Source organism: Camelus bactrianus, chromosome 11 (assembly GCF_048773025.1).
Source record: "Camelus bactrianus isolate YW-2024 breed Bactrian camel chromosome 11, ASM4877302v1, whole genome shotgun sequence".
NCBI classification, from domain to species: domain Eukaryota; kingdom Metazoa; phylum Chordata; class Mammalia; order Artiodactyla; family Camelidae; genus Camelus; species Camelus bactrianus.
In genome coordinates, this window is record NC_133549.1 from 72,436,713 (window position 1) to 72,457,165 (window position 20,453).

Here is a 20,453-nt window from a genome sequence, read left to right on the forward strand (position 1 = left end):
TAAATTTTTTAACACTGAGATATAATTTAGATAGTGTTAAAAGCACAGATCTTCAGTGTTCAGTTTGAGGAGCTTTGACAAATGTATGATTGGCCCTTGAACAACATGGGTTTGAACTACTCGGTTCCACTTACACACAGGTTTTTTTTCAGTAAATATGTACCACAGTGCTACACGATCTGTGGTTGGTTGAATCTTTGGTGCAGAACTGCAGGTTACAGAGGGCCGACCTGAAAGTCATAGAGGATTTCTGACTGTGTGGGATGCCTCTAACCCCTGCATTGTCCAAGGGCCAACTGTATACACATTTGTGTGACTAACACCCAGATAAAGACATAGATCATTTCCCATATCGTAAGAAGGTCCCTCAGGCTCTTTTCCAGTCAACCCCGGAAAGTGGCCTCTTGTCTCTTTCCAGTCAATACGACCCTCTCCCCAGTGCACACAGCAGAGGCAATGGCTAGTCTGATTTTTATCACAATCGATTACTGTTCCTGTTCTAAAGCTTTTCATTTTGGACATTTCATTCTGTTTCACTTATCTATTTAAAAATTTTTTTTTGATGGGGGAGGCAATTAGATTTAATCAATTAATTAACTATGCAATTTTATTTCTTTCATCATTTAAAGTTCTCTTTAAAAAATTTTTTATTGAAGTATGGTCAGTTTACAATGTGTCAATTTCTGATGTACAGCATGTTTCAGTCATACATATACATACATATATTTGTTTTCATATTCTTTTTTTAAAATTTTATTTTATTGAGTTATAGTCAGTTTACAATGTTGTGTCAATTTCCAGTGTAGAGCACAATTTTTCAGTCATACATGAACATATATATATTCATTATCACAATCTTTTTCACTGTGAGCTACCACAAGATCTTGTATATATTTCCCTGTGCTATACAGTATAATCTTATTTATCTATTCTGCATATGCCTGTCAGTATCTACAAATTTTGAACTTCCAGCCTATCCCTTCCCACCCCCTCCCCCTTGGCAACCACAAGTTTGTATTCTATGTCTATGAGTGTTTCTGTTTTGTATTTATGTTCTTTTTTTTAGGTTCCACATATGAGCAGTCTCATGTGGTATTTTTCTTTCTCTTTCTGGCTTACTTCACTTAGAATGATGATCTCCAGGTTCTTCCACGTTGCTGCCAATGGCATTATGTTGTCATTTTTATGGCTGAATAGTATTCCATTGTATAAATATACCACAGCTTCTTTATCCAGTCATCTGTTGATGGACATTTAGCTGCTTCCATGTCTTGGCTATTGTAAATAGTGCTGCTATGAACATTGGGGTGCAGGTGTCATCTTGAAGTAGGGTTCCTTCTGGATATATGCCCAGGAGTGGGATTCCTGGGTCATATGGTAAGTCTATTCCTAGTCTTCTGAGGAATCTCCATACCGTTTTCCACAATGGCTGCACCAAACTGCATTCCCACCAGCAGTGTAGGTGGGTTCCCTTTTCTCCACAGCCTCTCCAGCATTTGTCATTTGTGGACTTTTGAATGATGGCCATTCTGACTGGTGTGAGGTGATACCTCATTGTACTTTTGATTTGCATTTCTCTGATACTTAGTGATACTGAGCATTTTTTCATGTGCCTATTGATCATTCATATGTCTTCATTGGAGAATTGCTTGTTTAGGTCTTCTGCCCACTTTTGGATTGGGTTGTTTGTTTTTTTCTTATTAAGTCATATAAGCTACTTGTATATTCTAGAGATCAAGCCTTTGTCAGTTTCATCTTTTGCAAAAATGTTCTCCCATTCCATAGGTTGTTGTTTTGTTTTGCTTATGGTTTCCTTTGCTGTGCAAAAGCTTGTAAGTTTAATTAGGTCCCATTTGTTTATTCTTGCTTTTATTTCTATTGCTTGGTTAGACTGCCCTAGGAGAACATTGCTGAGATGTATGTGAGATAATGTTTTGCCTATGTTTTCTTCTAGGAGGTTTATTATATCTTGTCTTACGTTTAAGCCTTTGATCCATTTAGTTTATTTTTATGTATGGTGTCATATTCTTTTTCATTATAGGTTACTGCAAGATATTGAATATAGTTCCCTGTGCTATAAAGAAGAAAGTTGTTGTTTATCTATTTTATGTGTATTAGTTAGTATTTGCAAATCTCAAACTTCCAATTTATCCTTGCCCACCCCATTTCCCCACTGGTAACCGTAAGTTTGTTTTCTATGTCTGTGAATCTGTTTCTGTTTTGTGAAGAAGGTCATTTGTGCTTTTTTTTTTTAGATTCCATATAAGAGTGATATCATATGGTATTTTTCTTTCTCTTTCTTCACTTAGAATGATGATCTCCAGGTCCATCCATGTTGCTGCAAATGGCATTATTTTATTTTTTTGGTTGAGTAGTATTCCATTGTATAAATATGCCACAGCTTCTTTAGCCAGTCATCTGTCAATGGACATTTAGTCTGTCTCCATGTCTTGGCTATTGTAAATAGTGTTGCTATGAACATTGGGGTGCAGGTATCTTTTTGAATTAAGGTTCCCTCCAGATATATGCCCAGGAGTGGGATTGCTGGATCATATGGTAAGTCTATTTTCAGTTTTTTGAGGAATCTCCATACTGTTCTCCACAATGGCTGCACGAAACTGCATCCCCCCCAGTAGTTTGGGAGGGTTCCCTTTTCTCCACAGCCTCTCCAGCATTTATCATTTGTGGACTTTTTAAAGATAGCCATTCTGACTGGTGTGAGGTGATACCTCATTGTAATTTTGATTTGCATTTCTCTGATAATTAGTGACATTGAGAATTTTTTCATGTGCCTATTAGCCATTTGTATGTCATCATTGGAGAATATTTATTTATTTTTCTAACAGAGGTACAGGGGATTGAACCCAGGACCTCGTGCATGCTAAGCACACACTTTACCACTGACCCATACCTTCCTCCCTTATCTGAATATTCTTTATTCAATATTACAGTGCCTTGATAATACTGCCTTGAAGTTAGGCAATATGAATTTTCTAATTTTGTCCTTTTTCAAAAAATTTTTTTTGCTATTTAGGTCCTTGGAATTTCATGTAAATTAGAGAATAGCACTTCCAATTCTTAAAAAAAACCCAACCATGCTGGGATGTTGATTGGGACCTCATTAAATCTATAGATCCATTTGGAAAAAGCTGATGTCTTATCCATACCGAATCTTCCAATCCATGGAGATGATATCTCTCTCCATTTTTTAAGTTCTTCTTGCATTTCTCTGAGCATTGTTGTGTTATTCTCAGTGTAGAGGTCTCTCATTATGTTCATTCCCAAGTATTTTATATTTTGTGATGCTATTGTAAAAAGTTTTTAAAATTTTCTTTTTCCAACTGTTTGTTGCTCCTATAGAAGTTCTCTTTTTAGTGTTTGCTAAGCTGGTGGGAGGTAAGCCATGCAAGGGCTACCACGGGGAGATGGCCTGCCTGGGAGTGAATTCAAAACAGAGGGGAGGAAAGATGAAAGCCAGAGAGAGATGGGGAGAGAGAGAGAAGATGCAAGAGAGCATAAGAGAGAGAAAACGTTCTGAAGAAAGGATCTGAACTCCTGTATTCAACTTTGCCTGAAGCAAGGTCTACCCTGGACTTTATTGGAGACAATAAATTCATTTATTTTTGCCAAGGCCATTTTGAGCTGGATTCCTGTCACTTGCTGCTGAAAGAATCCTGACTTATCCAATGTCTGACTTGCCCCAAACTTGCAGACTAACGTGTATGTGAGAGTATGAGTTCCATGCCTATGAAGAAAAGAAAAAAACACCAATTCTTATTCTATCTTCCCATGAGTGAGAGCTGTGGGCCTGCTGGTTTTCTCACTAGAGAACTAAGTAGATTGGCCCATTGCTTAATTTTTCTCTCATCTTGCCTTCCTTCCCTCCCTCCCTCCGTTCTTTCCTTGCTTGCTTCCTTCCTTCCTAAGCACAGTCTAAACCTGTACAAAGGAATTAAAAAACCAGCATCGTCTCTGTCACCTGGACTATGGTCCTGCCATTTGGGGTAAGACAGGTCTCAATTTTGTTGAGGAAATGGGATTTGTTTTTATGTTTCTATGGGTGTGTGGCATCACCAGAAGCACATGAGCTTGCTCTATCTATCTATCTATTATCTATCTATCTATCTATCTATCTATCTATCTATCTATCTTATTTTTTATTGAAGTGTAGTTGATTTACAATGTTTCAGGTGTACAGCAAAGCGATTCAGTTATACACATACATACATACATACATACATACATACATATTTTTCAATTTCTTTTCCATTACGGCTTATTACAAGAAATTGAATACAGTTCCCTGTGCTATACAGTAGGTCCTTGTTGTTTATCTATTTTACATACACTAATGCAAAAGCACACTAATTTTTGATGCTTGCTTTCTCTGCAACACAGGAAATCAGAGCCTCCCATTAAATTTTTTCAGTTTAGACTGTCCCTCTGACTGTGAAGAGGGCCTCGGGCATGGGACCTGGGAATGTGTGTATGGGAGGCACTTGCCATCTTCTCCAGTAGTTTAGCCATTCGTCCATTCAACCACCCATCCTATTAGAACTGAACTTTTATTGTCAAGAAAGGGGAAACCTGTACTGGGTGTGTATGATATATATTACCTCACTTGATTCCTGTTGCAACCCTTTAGGTGGATATTATTATTTCCCCCATTTTTCAGATGAGGAAGCTGAAGCTCAGAGAGTCTAGGCCACACGTAAGTCCAGACTGTGAGAATGTGACAGTGCTGACATGCAAACCCCCAATGCCCAGGCTCTTTCTATTTTGAGAAGCTGTCTTGGTTTCCTGTGTGTGTGAGGTTCATGCTGAGCAGCGCAGGGGAAGGTGGGAGGATTAGCAGTGACTGGGTGTGACTCTTGTCATCAAACCCAGGAGTCTATTAGAAGAGCTGAGACAAGGATGGATAACTGTAATACAAAGTAGAAAGCAGGAAGATCTTAATGTAATGACACTAATCTTTGGGACACAGGAACAGAAAAATGAGAATTCCAAGGAATTCTCAAGATCATAAGCTATTCTTAAGACTTCCAGTGTTCTTCATTCTTTTTACTTATTATTCTATATAGCTAATTTTTTGGTGTAAAAAATAAGAAATATTAAATTGGTAGAATAGAACTGTAGCCTATAATGGCTTTAAAACATGGGAAAATGCCAGTGAACATTATTGGGCAGTGTTTGAATAATGTAACACTGAGATCTCCTAGCAAGGTTAACAGCGCTCAGGAAGTCCTTATCTTCTAAAACTTGTTATTTCTTGGAACACAACTCATAGGATTTATGTCAAGAATACTATGCATATAAACTTATTAATGTTTATTTTATTTTCAAGAATAATTCACTGTTAGCAGCAAAAAGGGCATCACTGATAACACAGCAACAGCCATAAGCAAGACTGACTCGTGTCAACTCTAACTTTCAACTCTGTATGTCAGTGTTTCCTGCTCTCAGGTCTGGCTTGACATTGATGGATTCCTTTGAACCAGTAATGTCTCTGTATTGATACACTTTAATTTTCACAGGAGAATTATGCTATTTTTTTCCTGGCTTTCTCAGTTGATTTTCCTTGGGAGTTGATATTCAAAAAAACATTTAAATTCCCTGAGAAGTAACAGGAAGGAATTTCTGAATAGATACGCTTGTCTGGAGGGTGGTGCAGATATAGCCGAGAGGATTTGGAGAAGGTAAATGTGATAGGCAACTGTAGAACTCACAGTCGACTACCTGTGGGAGCTGCTGTTTGAGCTGGGCTATGGAAGGTGCCCAGGCTTTAGAGATTGGAGGTGGAGGTAAGAGTAGGGAGGAAGGCGTTCTAGAAGGAAGGCATCACTTTTGCAAAGAAAGACTGAGGAGCTGAAATTTGAGGATACACCAGGAAGTTAGATTTACCTTGAGCAGAGAGTTTATGAAGCGGGTGGATGACAACAAGATTGGAAAGGCAGAGTGAGACTAACTCCTCTTGAAGCAAGGTGAGGCTCATGTACCATTTGTGTCTCCCCACCTTGTAAGGTAGGTACTCCAGGGTTATTTGTTTCCATGTTTTGATGAGGAAACTGAGGCACATGGGTTAAGGGATTTGTTTAAAGTCACACAGGTAATGAATGGTAGAAGTTGGGGAACCTGAGCCCCACAGAGCCCAGAGTCTAATGTCTTGCCCATCACAGGTACATACTTGAAGTTTGCAGAATGAGTCACTGGGGCTTTCTTAAATGCCTGTTGAGTTGAACAGACATGTAGAAATTAGAGAGAAATTAGATTTTGGTTCAATATGAGCAAACAGTTTCAGGAAAAACAGGCTTCCATAACAAGTTGTTTGAACAGCCATTCTTGGGATCTCTCTCTCTCTTACCAGTGTTGTGAATTTGTCACTAATCATGGTTCCCTCCTCCTTTGGCCACAGGGAGCTTAATGACAAATTTGTGGCTCTGTAGAGTGGCTGGCTGTCTTTCTGAATGCTAATCTTACCCCTTGCTTTATTTTCTCCTGCCCTTTTGTCCCTTTGCTTTTCATTCTATCCCTTTGCATTGGACATATTCATTCAAGCTGCCTCAAATTTGCATATAATTAACTAATTAATGAGGCATGGACTGAGAAATTCTAACACTTAGATGTGCTTGCCTTGTGAGGTCCTGAGCTCACTGTGTAAGAAGAGACTGGAGGAACTTTTGGCTCAAAGATCCCTTCAGTTCCAAGATTTTTTTATTTTAAGAGTTGGAAATAGGTCATTCTTTCACTGCACCCACGGACATCCCCCTCAACAAGCTGTACCCCAGCACCCATGATAAAATCCTCATCCTCTCACAGGCCTGAGGTCCTCTGGTTACACAGGCTAATGAGACTCTGGGGGCTGGGGATGCAGGCTGCCTGGTACTGGGGCAACGGTGCAGATGACATTAATAGCATGTGACTAGCCACGGATTGATTGAGTGAGCAGATGCTAAGGTTTGGGCTGGTAATGATTCATTACTATTTGGGAAAAACCTGATAGGGATGCTCTCACTGTAAGAATTAATTAGTTTATGCTTCATCAGTTGTATTGAGCAGAGTATAAATGGCCCTTCTGAGTACAGAGCTCTCCAGTTAGGAGAATTAGCATTCCTTCCACCTTTGCAAGACATGGGAACAGGGAGACAGGCGTGCTTACCTGATGTTTGCCTTCCCAGCATCCACCCCACCTTCCTCCTCTGCTTATCATTTGGAGATGCTCTCCTTTGTCCCTCTCAGTCCATGCTAGGGTGGGACTCCTCTTTGGCTCAAGTGGGGAGTTAGGGTGAGAAAGCTGGGCCAACCAGTGTACTGCATTGCCTGGGCCACAGTGATTGGGCCAGGCAATTGGTGACCCAGTCAGATTCCATGAGCCTTGATGAGACATTTGCTGGGGGAAAGCCCATTCTCTTACTTTTCCCAAAGGATGTGAGGTAGGAGCTCCAGCAGCCATTTTGTGACTCCAGCCCCAAAGTCACTTCCAGTATTTGAGTCTTCCCAGCTGGTGCCATGTGGAGCCATTACTACCGTCCCCACTAAGACCTGTCCAAATTACAGATTTGTCAGCAAATACAAGACTGTTGTTGCTTCAAGAAACTGAGTGTGGGGCTGTTAGTTTCACAACAATTGATATCTAGAATAGTTCATCACCCATATTTTGGACTCTGGACTAATCTTTCCTTATTGCAAACCCAATCATCTTGCTTCTCTGCTTAGAAAACCCTCAATAGCCTGCAGTTTAAAGACCAAAACTTCCTTGTGTGGTATTCAAGCCCTCTCTGGTTCTACCTCTGAGATTTAATTTCTCTGCCCTTCCTCTCAGATATCCTTTCCTTCTGTCACATAGAACTGCTTGCAGCTCCATAAACAGCTCAACCTCTCTCAGGCCTTTGTGTCTTGTACATGCTGTTTCCTAGGCCTGGCATATCTGTTGTGTCCTTGTCGGAAGACTCCTCTGTGGACAAGTCCTCCTCCCTTTTCTCTTTCTTGAACACCTATTAATCAAATATTGAAACTCTTAGATGAATCACTGTATTATCTCCTACTATTTTTGTACAAATTCTCTGTTTTTCAATATGGAGAATTTCCTTGACTTTATCTTTCAACCCTTCCTGTAGAAAATTCTATCTTGATAACCTCAATTTAACTTTCCAACAGCCCTTTCTTATTCCAGTTTTCACTGTATCTTGTACTTGTGTCATGTTTTTATGTTTCTTCATGAATGAAGTAGCTTCTTGAATCTCTCAGCTCTTCTCTGGGCTGAATTAAGATAGCTTCCCATGGATCTATTTTTCTATATTTCTTGGTTTATTGCTTTCATTTTGGCAGCTTGCCCCAAATGTTTGGCAGTTCTGAGTTGTCCAATCATGTTTAAAAAAGAGCAGCTTCAGAGCTCTGAGGACCTAGGGCTTGGAGGGTTCCCCTAGTGGTGAGTGAACAGGAGACTACTGCCCTGGAAAAGCCTGAATGCCTGCAACATCCCCATGAGCTGTTTTTGGTCTTCCTAGGTAGGTCATTCCAGCTCCTTTTCACTGGGTGATGAATGCTTTGATTTAGGGCCCACTGCACAACAGGTTGGGTAGGAAGGGTAATGAGTGTTATAAAGACTTTAGATGAACCCCTTCCTATTCATTCCTTGATCTACATTCTCACCCTTCTTACTTAACAACTTTGGGTATTTGGTGGTATTAAGAAATTATGTGAATGTTTTTATTTATTTCATTTTATTTTTTAAATTGAAGTAAAGTCATGAATGTTTTTAGATGTGATAATGGTATTGTGTTTATGTTTTTCAAAAAAGTCCTGATCTTTTAGAGATACATACTGAAGAAGTCACAGATGAAATGACCTGGTGTTTGGCATTTACTTTAAAATAAACTGGTGGGCTGTCTAAAAGAGATACACTTTAGATTCAAAGACAAAAGGTCAATCCATCAGGAAGACATAACAATTCTAAAATTGCATGCACCTAACAACAGAACCTTGAATACATGAAGCAAACAAAAAGACAAACATAACAAAACAAAAACAATCTGACAGAAATGGAGGGAGAAATAGATAATTCAGCAGTAATAGTTGAGGTCTTTCTGAACTCAACTTTCAGTAATAGATAAAATGAAGCATAAGGTCAACCAAAAATAAGTTTGAACAACACTCTAAATCAACTAGACCTAACAGATGTCTACAAAACACTCCATCCAGCAAAAACAAAATACATGTTCTTCTCAAGTGCACATGGAACATTCTCCAGTTCAGACCATATGCTAGACCATAAAACAAGTCTTAGAAAACTTAATATAGAGAATAGAAAAGCAATAAAGTCAATGAAATTAAAAGTTGGTTTTTTGAAAAGGTCAACAAAATTGACAAAACTTTACTTAGTGTCATGTTTTGATTCAAAGTTTACTGACCAAGAATGAAAGAGAGAAGAAACAGGTGACTAAAATCAGGAATGGAAAAAGGAACATCACTACTGAACTTATATGAATAAACTGGATTGTAAGGAAATATTATGAACAACTGTATGCCAACAAGATGAAATGGACACATTTCTAGAAAGACACAAACTACCAAAACTGACTCAAGAGAAACAGAAAAGCTGAATAGACGTATAACAAGTAGAGATTGAACTGGTAATTAAATTTCGCACAAAGGAAATACCAGGACCAGATGGCATCACTGGTTAATTCTACCAAATGTTTAAAGAGAAACTAATACAAATCACAAACTCTTCCAAATAACAGGAGAGAACGCTTTCTAACACATTCCTTGAAGCCAGATACCATATGACCCAGATACTAAAATCAGAAAAAGACAACACAAGAAAATAAAACTACAGATCAATATCCTTTATGAATATAGATGCAAACATCTTCCACAAGATATTGGTAAATCAAATCCAGCAACATATAAAGGATTATACACCATGATCAAATGGGATTTATCCCAGAAATGCATGATTGGTTGACATCTGAAAATCAACCTGGGTAATATGTCGTATCAATAAAATGAAAAACAAAAAACATGTGATAATCTCAATAGACACAGAAAAAGCACTTGACAAAATCCAACACTCTTCCATACTAGGAATTTGAAACACAATTTCAAGTTAGGAATAGAAGATGCAGTGGGTTGACTGGTATCCACCCTCACCCCCATGTCCATATCCAAGAACTTATGAATGTGACCCTATTTGCAAAGAATGTCTTTGTAGATTTAAAGTTAAAGACCTAGAGATGAGATCATCCTGGATAACCCACGTGGGCCCTAAATTCAATGATGAGTGTCTTTTAAAGAGACAGAAAAGACATAGAGACACAGAGAAGAAGTCTCCATGAAGATGGAGACAGAGATCTGAGTGATGCAGCCACTGGCCAAGGAATGCCTGGAGTCATCAAACACTTGAAGAGGCAGCAAAGGATTCTCCTCTAGAGTCTTTGGAAGAAGCATGGCACTGTGACACTTTCATTTCAGACTTCTGGCTTCTGGAATTGTGAAAGAGTATATTTCTGTTGTTTTAAGCCACCAGGTTTGTGGCAATTTGTTATGGCAGCTAAATACCAAAGAGGACTCTCTCAATCTAATAAAACACATTCATGAAAAACCCACCACTAACATTATACCTAACGGTGAAAGACTGAATGCTTTCCCTCTAAGATCAAGAACAAGGCAAAGACGTCTGCTCTTATTACTTATATCTTAGCCAGGACAGTTAGGCAAAAAAAAAAAAAAAAAAAAAAAAAAAAAAAAAAGAAATAAAAGGAAATACAGCTTGTAAAGTAAGAAGTAAAACTATCTCTATGTGCAGATCATATGATTTTATATATGGAAAAATCTGAAACATTAAAAAATCTATTAGAATTGATAAACCAGTTTATCAAGATCACAGGATGCAAGATCAAAATTAAAAAATACTATCAATGAATAGTCTGAAAATGAAATTAAGAGAACAATTCCATTTATAATAGCATAAGAATGAACAAAATATTTACACGGCTACCACACTGCACAGTGCAGGTCACTGCAGAAAGTTCTGTTGGACAGCACTGCTGCTGTAGGATGGCAGTTGTAGAGAGCTCGGGCAGGCATTACAAACACGCTTGCCTGGACGTCCACCTGCCAGGACTGCAAGTATTGTATTAGTGCAGTGGTTACTTCTTGTGATGAGGCTGTTGAAAATATCCAGTTATTTATTGTACCTTATAGGATGCAATACTTGGCTGGTTCAAAGTTTGCATGTAAGCAGGGTAAAATGTGCATGGAAAAGACATGGAGGAAATGTACTAAAACATCAAGTATGATTATTCTGAGTAATGGAAATGTAAGCCATCATTTTGCTTCCAGCTATTTGTAGTGGACTGTACAGCCAGAGTTTTTGTTTTTCCCGACCTTCCCCCACCCCTAAACCCTGGAACACATGATTCAGTTGACATTATTTGAATCCCTAGAAACAGCCATGCCGTAAACAATTGTACTCTGGATTTCCTCATTCCATGAACCAGTTAAGCTGATTTGAGCTAGGTTTTTATCATTTACAACCAAAAGTATACTTACTAATTGTGCTACTTTCCTTACTTTCTATGTTTTCTACAACGTGCATCTATTCTTCATCAAATTGGAATAACATTTTTTTTTAGAAAACTTGAGAAAATGTGATGTATGTAATATAAAATGAAAAAAAATCGAGGGGGGTAGAAATGGGTGGGATATAGATGAAACAAGATTAGTCATGAGTTGATAATGTTGGACACTGGGGGATGGATTCATGGTGTTTCATTATACTATTGTCGCCATTTTAAAAAATTCTATTAAAACTATGGATGGTGATCAGCAATATTATCTGATACAGAGGGTCAGAAATGTGCCAATTAACTTGGCAATGTTCCAGAGGGGCTTTTTCAGAGAATGTTGTGGAGAAAAGCCAGAAAGCAAAGTAGGGGGGTGTAGTGATGGGGTTATGAGTGAGGAAAGTGGAGGCAGTAAGTATAGAGGTCTTTAAAAAATATTTGGAAGTTAGACAATAGAAAGAATAGTAATTGAAAGTAGTTTCAATTAAGTAACTAATTTTCTATAAACTCTTGTGTGATTTTCAATATTTTTTGAAATGTTTTTTCACTTAAAAGTCATATAAGTTGAAAATTAGAAGGAAAAAAAAAGGATGTAGAAAGACACAATTACCCATTGTCCCACTGGGGAAGGACACCCATTACCGGTGTTATCATGAATTTCCTGCCAGTCTTTATCATTTACCTATTGATTTCTCTGTATTCACATATCTGATTCTGCTTCACACACAACTTTGTGTTCTGCTTTTTACACCGAATACTTCTATTGTCTTGTGCTGTTATAACACCTTGATAGTACCACATAAATCAGTTACAGAGTATCTTATCATACTGTGACACTCTACTATACCAAGTCACTTTTCCATGTTGGGACAGTTAAACTGAAGGAGTGAGATCCCAGGGAAGGGGACAGTAGAAGGACAAGGACACCCACCATGGTTGCTCTGGAAGGGAGGAGTGCATGCCCTTACTCCAAGAATTGTGTTGGACAAGTGAATACCTGGAGAGAAATTTTGAGTTGAGATGAATGCTGTTGAAGAAAAGCACATCAGAGGGGCTCTGCAAAGTAAGAGAAAATTCAGAACAGCTGAGCTGGGGAATTTGGCTGGGAGTTGACAAGAGTTGGGGATTTGATTGGGACTTGAAAGGGTTTTCTGAGTCTGGGATTACTTGAGACCAACTTTTCCTGAATTAATTGGCCACTGAAGTTCCTTCTGATTAAGGGTAGGACAGGGCACAGTGTTTGGGCTGAGAGCCTACCACATGGGTCAGAATTTTTAATTATACTTAGGGGAAAAGGAGGCATTTATTGACTCTTGTAACTAAAAAGCATAAGAAACCAAGCATTGATAGGTGCATTTTATTATCAGGAATATCTTGGAGCTTCACTTTCTTCTGTGTTGATTTACTTCTCAGGCAGGCTGTCCAAAAGATGGCCACCGGCTTCTCTGTGCTTACGTCCTACTTGCTGAGCAATGCCAGCAGAAGCTCCAGCAAAGGCTTTGCAGTTGTTCCTTCAGGGATCTGGCTGGTGTTCCCAGTCCATCAGTGATCTGATTACTGTGGCCAGGGGAATCAGTGCTGTCCTTGGCCAGGCCTGAGTCACACTTAACATTTAGAGCTGAACCACATGGTCTGAGGGTGAGGGTGATGGAATAGTCTCCCCTCAAAATGAGCTGTTTTAATCAGAAGAAGGATAAGGGATACTGGGCAGGCAGAAAGTCATTCCTACTACACCCGCAGAAGGGGCAACTTGGAGAAGGGCTGTGGAAGAAGGTGGGCAAGGAGAAAGAGGACTTCTGCCAGGCAGTGACACTATGAGGAGAGAGTATCAAGTAGACTGGTAGAATGTTTCCCAAAGTGTGTTCCATTGATTCCCAATTCAAGCAAATGTTAATATATATTCTTGTGACAAGGGTTCTATGGAGTAGGAAGTTTGGGAAAGGCCAGATATTTTTACTATTAAATTCTCCTAGCTTTTAACACACCTTTGTATCTGATGAATCTACAGGATGGAGGTGTAGGATCTGTGATTCCCATACATATGGGACCATGGAACCCTTATTCAGTGAAGTACTCTGTAGGATTAGAATCTTTGGAACACACATTGGGAAACATAATAGAGGAGGATGGTCTGTCAGGAGCAAGAGACTTTCCTGAGTGTTTGTAGGGGGACCATGGTCTGCAGATGGCTGTGGGCAGTGAGGAGTGGATCCCTCCTCCTCAAGCTTGGAGTCAGAGGTCTAAGAGAAAGAGCAGACTGCAGTGGGGAGGGCGGGGATGTTGAGGAGTGCAGGGACTGGCGAAAGGATATATTAACAGAGTGGAGGGGCTGGTATGGAGACGACCCCAGAGTTGGGGAGAGGATGTCTCCTAGGAAAGAAGATTGGAGCCTGGGAGGAGATTGGAGCTAGTTTAATCAGCTCTGTTTAACTCCAGCGTTTCAATCAGAATGTTGTCGCTGGATTTGGGAAAATCAACTTCCTGAGGAAAATATGGATAAGGCACTTAATTCACTGTGGGTAAAGCTGAATCTGGAGGGCATTCGGGCTGAGAGCCTGAAGAGTGATGCTCGGACAGGTAAAAACGGAGTTCACCCTTCGACAGTGTTGACGCCTCACGATGAAGCACCAGAGACTCTGGGCACGCAGTCTTCCTCTGTCCCTTCTCCCCTCCCTGCACTTTCTGATGTTTGTCGGTTATATTATTGTTTTGACATTGTTAAGGTCCATACTACTTTAGGTTCTTTTGTAACCTCAGTTCTCACACTTCCGTAGATTTTGCTCTGAAGTTAAATGCACTCCATTTTTACAGCCAGGTCTTGCACAGCACAGTTCTTCTTTTTACCTCTTTTGGATTCATTTATTAGTTGGCTGTATTTTATGGTTAGGAAGGGTTTGATTGCTGCTGTGTTTCCTGAGAACTTCGTTGTCTTTATACTTGATAACACCTTGGCTGGGCTAATACAAATCTTGCGTTGCATTCTGCCCCACACCAACCCTTGAATTCCACCTTTTGACATTTATCGTTGCAGAGACGAACGTGGACACAGTGTTCCCTTGTAGCTGACTGTGTCCCTTTGTAGCCGACTTGATTTCTCTGCCCACTGGAGTTCTTACTTCATGAATAAATTAGCCTGAGATGACAAATTGCCCTTTGATCTGCAGGCTGAGGTCTTCATTTGTTTTAGAATATTGTTTTCTATTATGTCTATTTTCCTGCTTGACCAGTTCTGTTTTCTTCTTCAGGAACACCAAGTAAGTGCTTTCTGGATATCATTGATCTATTTTTGATATCTGTTATTTTACTGATAGAGTTTACCTTTGCTCTTTTGTTTTACTTTGTGTATTTTTCTCAAGGTGCCTTCAAGGTCTTGATCCTGTTTCCATTTCTTGCCTCTTCTAATGCAGTGTGCCTTTCTGTAATTACTTTTTCTTGTTTTCTTCAATTTCTTTCCCAGGCTTTAGTTTCCTTTTGTTCACTTCAGTTATGCTTTGGTCTTTTTCAAAGAGTACACCTTATTTTTAATTTCTTTGGAAATATACAGCAAGGCCTTCCCTTCCCAACCACAATCAGGGAGAGATGATCACATGAAGATTCAGGTTGCCTGAGAATAGCACTGAATCATCTTATAAGCATTAATTTTTTCAGAAATTGCCCTGAGTCATCATTTGTTAATTCAAAGTTTGGTTTCCTGAAAAAATTAACTGTCTTAATAAAGTTTCTATTTTTGATAGATATTCCCAAAATAGTATGGCTATACTCATCAGATTTCTTTCAATAAGAAAGATCAAATGACTGAGTGTCTTAGGCTGCTCAGGTTGTTGTAACAACAAGATACTATACACTGGGTGGCTTAAACAACAGGAATTTATTTCTCGCAGTTCTGGAAACTGGAAATCCAAGATTAAGGTGCCACCAATGTCAGTGCTGGTGAGGACTCTCTCCTTGGGTTGCAGACAACCACCTTCTTGCTGTATCTTCACGTGGTCTTTCCTTGGTGCCTATAGGTGGAGAAGCAAGCTTTCTGATGTTTCTTTTTATAAGGGCACTAAGTGCATCATAAGGGTCCCAACCCTCATGACCTCGTTTAAGCTTACCTCTCAAAGGCCCTGTCTCCAGATAGCATCACACTGGGATTTAGGACTTCAACATATGAATTTTGGGGGACACAGTTCAGTCCATAGCACTGTCACCATTATTGTTGCAAGGTGGCAAAACCTAAATTGTAAATAGAATCTAAAATTATAGGCATCTGCCTTACTCACCGTCAAAGCTGAATCAGAGAATTCTCTCTTAGTTCCAAAGGGGAAACAAAGATCAGCTCCTTTTCCTTCTAACAAATTAGCCCTCAGCCAGAGAACACACCCTACTCAGATGTCAGTGAAACAAATACAAGGGCTGATGTAGATTCTTGCCCCTTTAGATGCAGCTGAGGAGGATGGGAGGAGCCCCACTCTGGGGAGAGCAAAGAGCTACCAGGCCTACTCCTCCAGGCAGGGTGCAGCACACAATGATGGGGAGGACCTGGGGCCTGTCATCCTGGATCTTGGAAAGCCTCTGCAGAGAAATTTCTGTGTCAACCATATGTGCTCAGGGGCAGGACGGAGGTTCCATAAATGGGTGTAACAGCAGCATCTCAGACAGGATTGTGCGTTCCAGTAAATCGATTTTTGATTTACTAGAGAGAGGTCTGAAGTGTCTCTTTTATGGGGCTACCTGGGAGCAGCCATGCTCTTATGGAGATAACCAAGTCTTACAAGCTTGAGCACCTAGGACCCAACCCCCTGGAATCCTTTTGAATTAAGTCACTGCAATTTTAATGTGCTCTTACAATCCCATGGCAGCTTTTCCATGGGAATTAAACCCACTACACTAGAACAGAGTTGTGTGCTCTTTTTTATGACTTGAGACTAGAGGCTTCCACCTATATAGGGAATAGGCTGGTGACCAAAAAGGAAACATCTCATTGAAGCTGGCATTTGTCTGGAGGGCCAGTCACCATAGAAAGGGACCCCTGCCTTCACACTACCTCACAGTGCTATTGTGAAGGGCAACAGCTACTGTTAATCAATACGACTTCAGGGGCATCTGTGTGCCAGGCACCAGGTTTCCTAACAGTGTGCTTTCGTTGCCTCTGTTGATCTTCATGACAGTTTATTTACAATGGAGGAAACTTTCCTGAAGTCATACAGATGGTCAGTAGCAGAGCTAGGATCCAACTGCAGATCTGTCTGATACTGGAGACCATGCACTTCCATTATGCAGGTAACAGGAGTCCTCAGAAAATATGAAATGATGATGCTCTTATGATTTATGCAACAGGCTGGATTAGGTTTAATATTCATCCTGGGGAGGAGCCATCACTGCTATTCTTTTTTTTTTTTTTAACATTTTTTATTGATTTATAATCATTTTACAATGTTGTGTCAAATTCCAGTGTTCAGCACAATTTTTCAGTCATTCATGGACATATACACAATCATTGTCACATTTTTTTCTCTGTGAGTTATCATAACATTTTGTGTATATTTCCCTGTGCTATACAGTGTAATCTTGTTTATCTATTCTACAATTTTGAAATCCCAGTCTATCCTTTCCCACCCTCCACCCTCCTGGTAACCACAAGTCTGTATTCTCTGTCTGTGAGTCTATTTCTGTCCTGTATTTACACTTTGTTTTTGTTTGTTTGTTTGTTTTTGTTTTTGTTTTTTAGATTCCACATATGAGCGATCTCATATGATATTTTTCTTTCTCTTTCTGGCTTACTTCACTTAGAATGACATTCTCCAGGAGCATCCATGTTGCTGCAAATGGCATTATGTTGTTGGTTTTTATGGCTGAGTAGTATTCCATTGTATAAACATACCACATCTTCTTTATCCTGTCACCTGTTGATGGACATTTAGGCTGTTTCCATGTTTTGGCTATTGTAAATAGTGCTGCTATGAACATTGGGGTGCAGGTGTCATCCTGAAGTAGATTTCCTTCTGGATACAAGCCCAGGAGTGGGATTCCTGGGTCATATGGTAAGTCTATTCCTAGTCTTTTGAGGAATCTCCACACTGTTTTCCATAGTGGCTGCACCAAACTGCATTCCCACCAGCACCATCACTGCTATTCTTAAAGAGGCCAAGTATGTTCTAGGGCTTGGGTCCTGGGAGTCTCACCATATTCTCACTGTAGATGTCCTCTGGGAACCAGGAGCCTTGGGTTTGAAGCTGCTCCTGCCAGTTCAGCTCTTCCTTGCCTTGGACATCAGCTGTAAAATGGCAGAATGTTCTGTCGCCGGCTCTGAGCAGCAAATGAGATAATTTTATATTGCAAAGCTGGCTACCCAGTCATCTCAATTCCACATTTGATGGGGTTCCCCTAAATTGGTGCCATTTGTCAAATGCTCCCTAGTGCTCCTTTTCAAGGAGTTTTGCTCTAAAGGGAAGGAGAGAAATGAACTGGCAACTGGAGGGAAAAGTGAGGTTAGGAGAGGCTGTTTTGTTTTTGTTTTTTCAATGAATGAATAAACAAATAAATAATAAGAGCATGTTCATATGCTGAAAGAAACCAGTAGTGAGGAGGCATGTGATGACTTGGGAGAGAGGGGGAAGATGGCTGAAGCCACGTCCTTGAGTAGGTAAGAGGAGGATGGATTTAAAGCACAGGTTGAAGGATTGGCTGTAATCAGACATTTGGCTGAAATCCAGATAGCCTATACTTACACGACCCTCCAGGCCCCACCCTCTGGGAGGGAGGCTATGGGTCTTGGGGAAGAGCTTCGGGCTTAGCCAGGGAGACAGGATCTCCAGTGACACTGTGCTTCTTCTGGAGGGGCCCAAAACAGGCTGGATAACTGCTATGAGCCTTGGTTTTGGTCTCCTTGTAAAATGACGATGATCTCGCCTACTCCACAGAGTTGCAGCGAATATTAAACAAGAAAATGTAAGCAGAACACTTGGCATGGAAAATAAAAGTGATTTCAGTTCCATCATCGAGAGATAACCACATTTACCAGTTTGATGTATTTTTGTGCCAGTTTTTTTCCCCACTTAATATAAATACATACTTAAAAATACGATTGTTCTTTACATACAGTTCTGTAACATGCTTTTAGCACTTAAATGTATTGAGGACAATTTTCCCTGTTATTAAATATTTTTCTATAACATCATTTTTTAAATGTACGCAGATCATTACAGTAGGTGGACTTACAATATTTTAACCAGTTTCCTGTTGTAGACATCACGTAAGTTGTTCCTTATTATTTTCTATTATAAACAGCACTGTTACAATTTCTTTTTGGCGGTATTTTCACATACATCCGTGGTTATTTCCCTAAAGAAGTCTGTTGGCAGTGGAATTTCTTTCACCTTGCTGCAGAGAGAGGGAGAAAAGGATTTTGGAGGTGTAGCACAGACAGGTAAGGTGAAGGGTGGTGCCCAAAGGGTGCTGATAAATGGGCTGCTGTCGTTCCGGAAGCCGGGCTCTGGGGGCCTGAGATAAGTGAGATAAGTCTCTAGATGTGGCCTATCTCCTTCAGCAATTTAACTGCTGCCCTGGTTGAAGACATGCAGGCAAGCTTATCAAATATGAGGAAGCTGTGGAGTTGAGAGAGATAGGTTGAATGACAGAATCAAGATGCAAGGGAGACCCTCAGTGGCAGGAAGAATGGGTTGAAACAAACAGGAGAAACTGAATAGGGAAAACTACTGTCCTAAAATGATAAATCTAGACCATCCATGTTGAGGCTCGAGGGGAGCTGGGTGAACGTCAGGTTGTGCCCAAAAGACACGGGTTGATGTGGTGCAGTTGCCCCGCAGACTCATGCAAAACAATCCAATAAACGCCAGGAGGTATTGGTTTGAGTACAGTGTCTAGACCATGTGTCAGTGGAAGGTTGATAAGCTGGAGCTTAGCCAAAAAAAAAAAAAAAAAAAAAAAAAGGTGGTTAGGCTGGAGAATGATCTAGACCATCACTGCTCAATAGAAATAGAATGCAAGCCCTATCTATCTATCTATCTATCTATCTATCTATCTATCTATCTACCTATCTATCTACCTATCTATCTACCTATCTATCTATTTATGTCTGTCTGTCTATCCATCCATCTATATAGCCATCTATCTACCTACCTATCTAAAATTTAAATTTTTCTAGTAGCCAATGCTATATTTTAGATAACCCAAAACGTTTGCATTTCAGCATGTAATCAGTATGAAGAAATCATTAATGAGCTGTTGCACTCCTTTTTCCCTTAAGTGCTAAGTCTTTGAAGTCCAGTATGTATCTTACACTTCTGGCACATCTCAGTTCAGACTCTACATTTTCAGTGGTCAAAATGAAACAAAAAGTTGTACTTAGTGGAAAGATATTTTATGCTGCTTTCGTTTTTGAAATTTTACATAATTAAGTGCAATAAAAAGAGAGTTCCTCAGTTGCACTAGCAACACTTCAAGTGCTCAATAGCCCTGTGCAGCCAGTGGCTGCCGATATTGGACAGTGCAGGTCTGTTCCCTGTGGATGCTACTCAAAGTGTGGTCCATGGACCAGCAGCATCTGCACCTCCTGAGAGCTGGTTAGAGATGCAGATCCTCAGGCCCCACCCAGAATTCCTGAGTCAAAATTTGCGTTTTGGCAAATTCTCTAGAGGATTTCTGTGCTTGCTACCATTTGAGAAGTAGTGGTCTAGGTGTCAGGTCATGTTATGGGTAATGTCTGAAGAAACAGAGTATATTTTGCATGGAAAAAGGAAGCCTCAGGAGAATATGGTGACAATCTACCAATGTTTAAAGGCCTGTGTGTGGAAGATGAGAAAGATATGGTCCCAGGTTGAAGAACTAAGACCGCAGGTGGAGGTGGGGCTGGGATGGGAGAAAGGGAACGGAAGCGTTTAAAGC

The 20,453-nt window shown here is 40.0% G+C and overlaps 1 protein-coding gene across 3 annotated transcripts in view; it reads left to right on the top strand.

The window, feature by feature from the left end:
* RPS24 (ribosomal protein S24) overlaps positions 1–20,453 on the top strand; it is a 146,204-nt gene that overhangs the window by 51,910 nt on the left and 73,841 nt on the right. Inside the window, exon 5 of one of the 3 annotated variants that reach the window (XM_074374297.1) lies at positions 3,639–3,648. The exons of the other annotated variants lie outside the window; for them this stretch is intronic. Within the exon in view, the coding sequence (XP_074230398.1) occupies positions 3,639–3,641 (3 nt within the window). The 3' untranslated portion in view covers positions 3,642–3,648. Of the gene's footprint in view, positions 1–3,638; positions 3,649–20,453 lie in introns of those variants that run through there. 3 annotated transcript variants of the gene reach the window in all.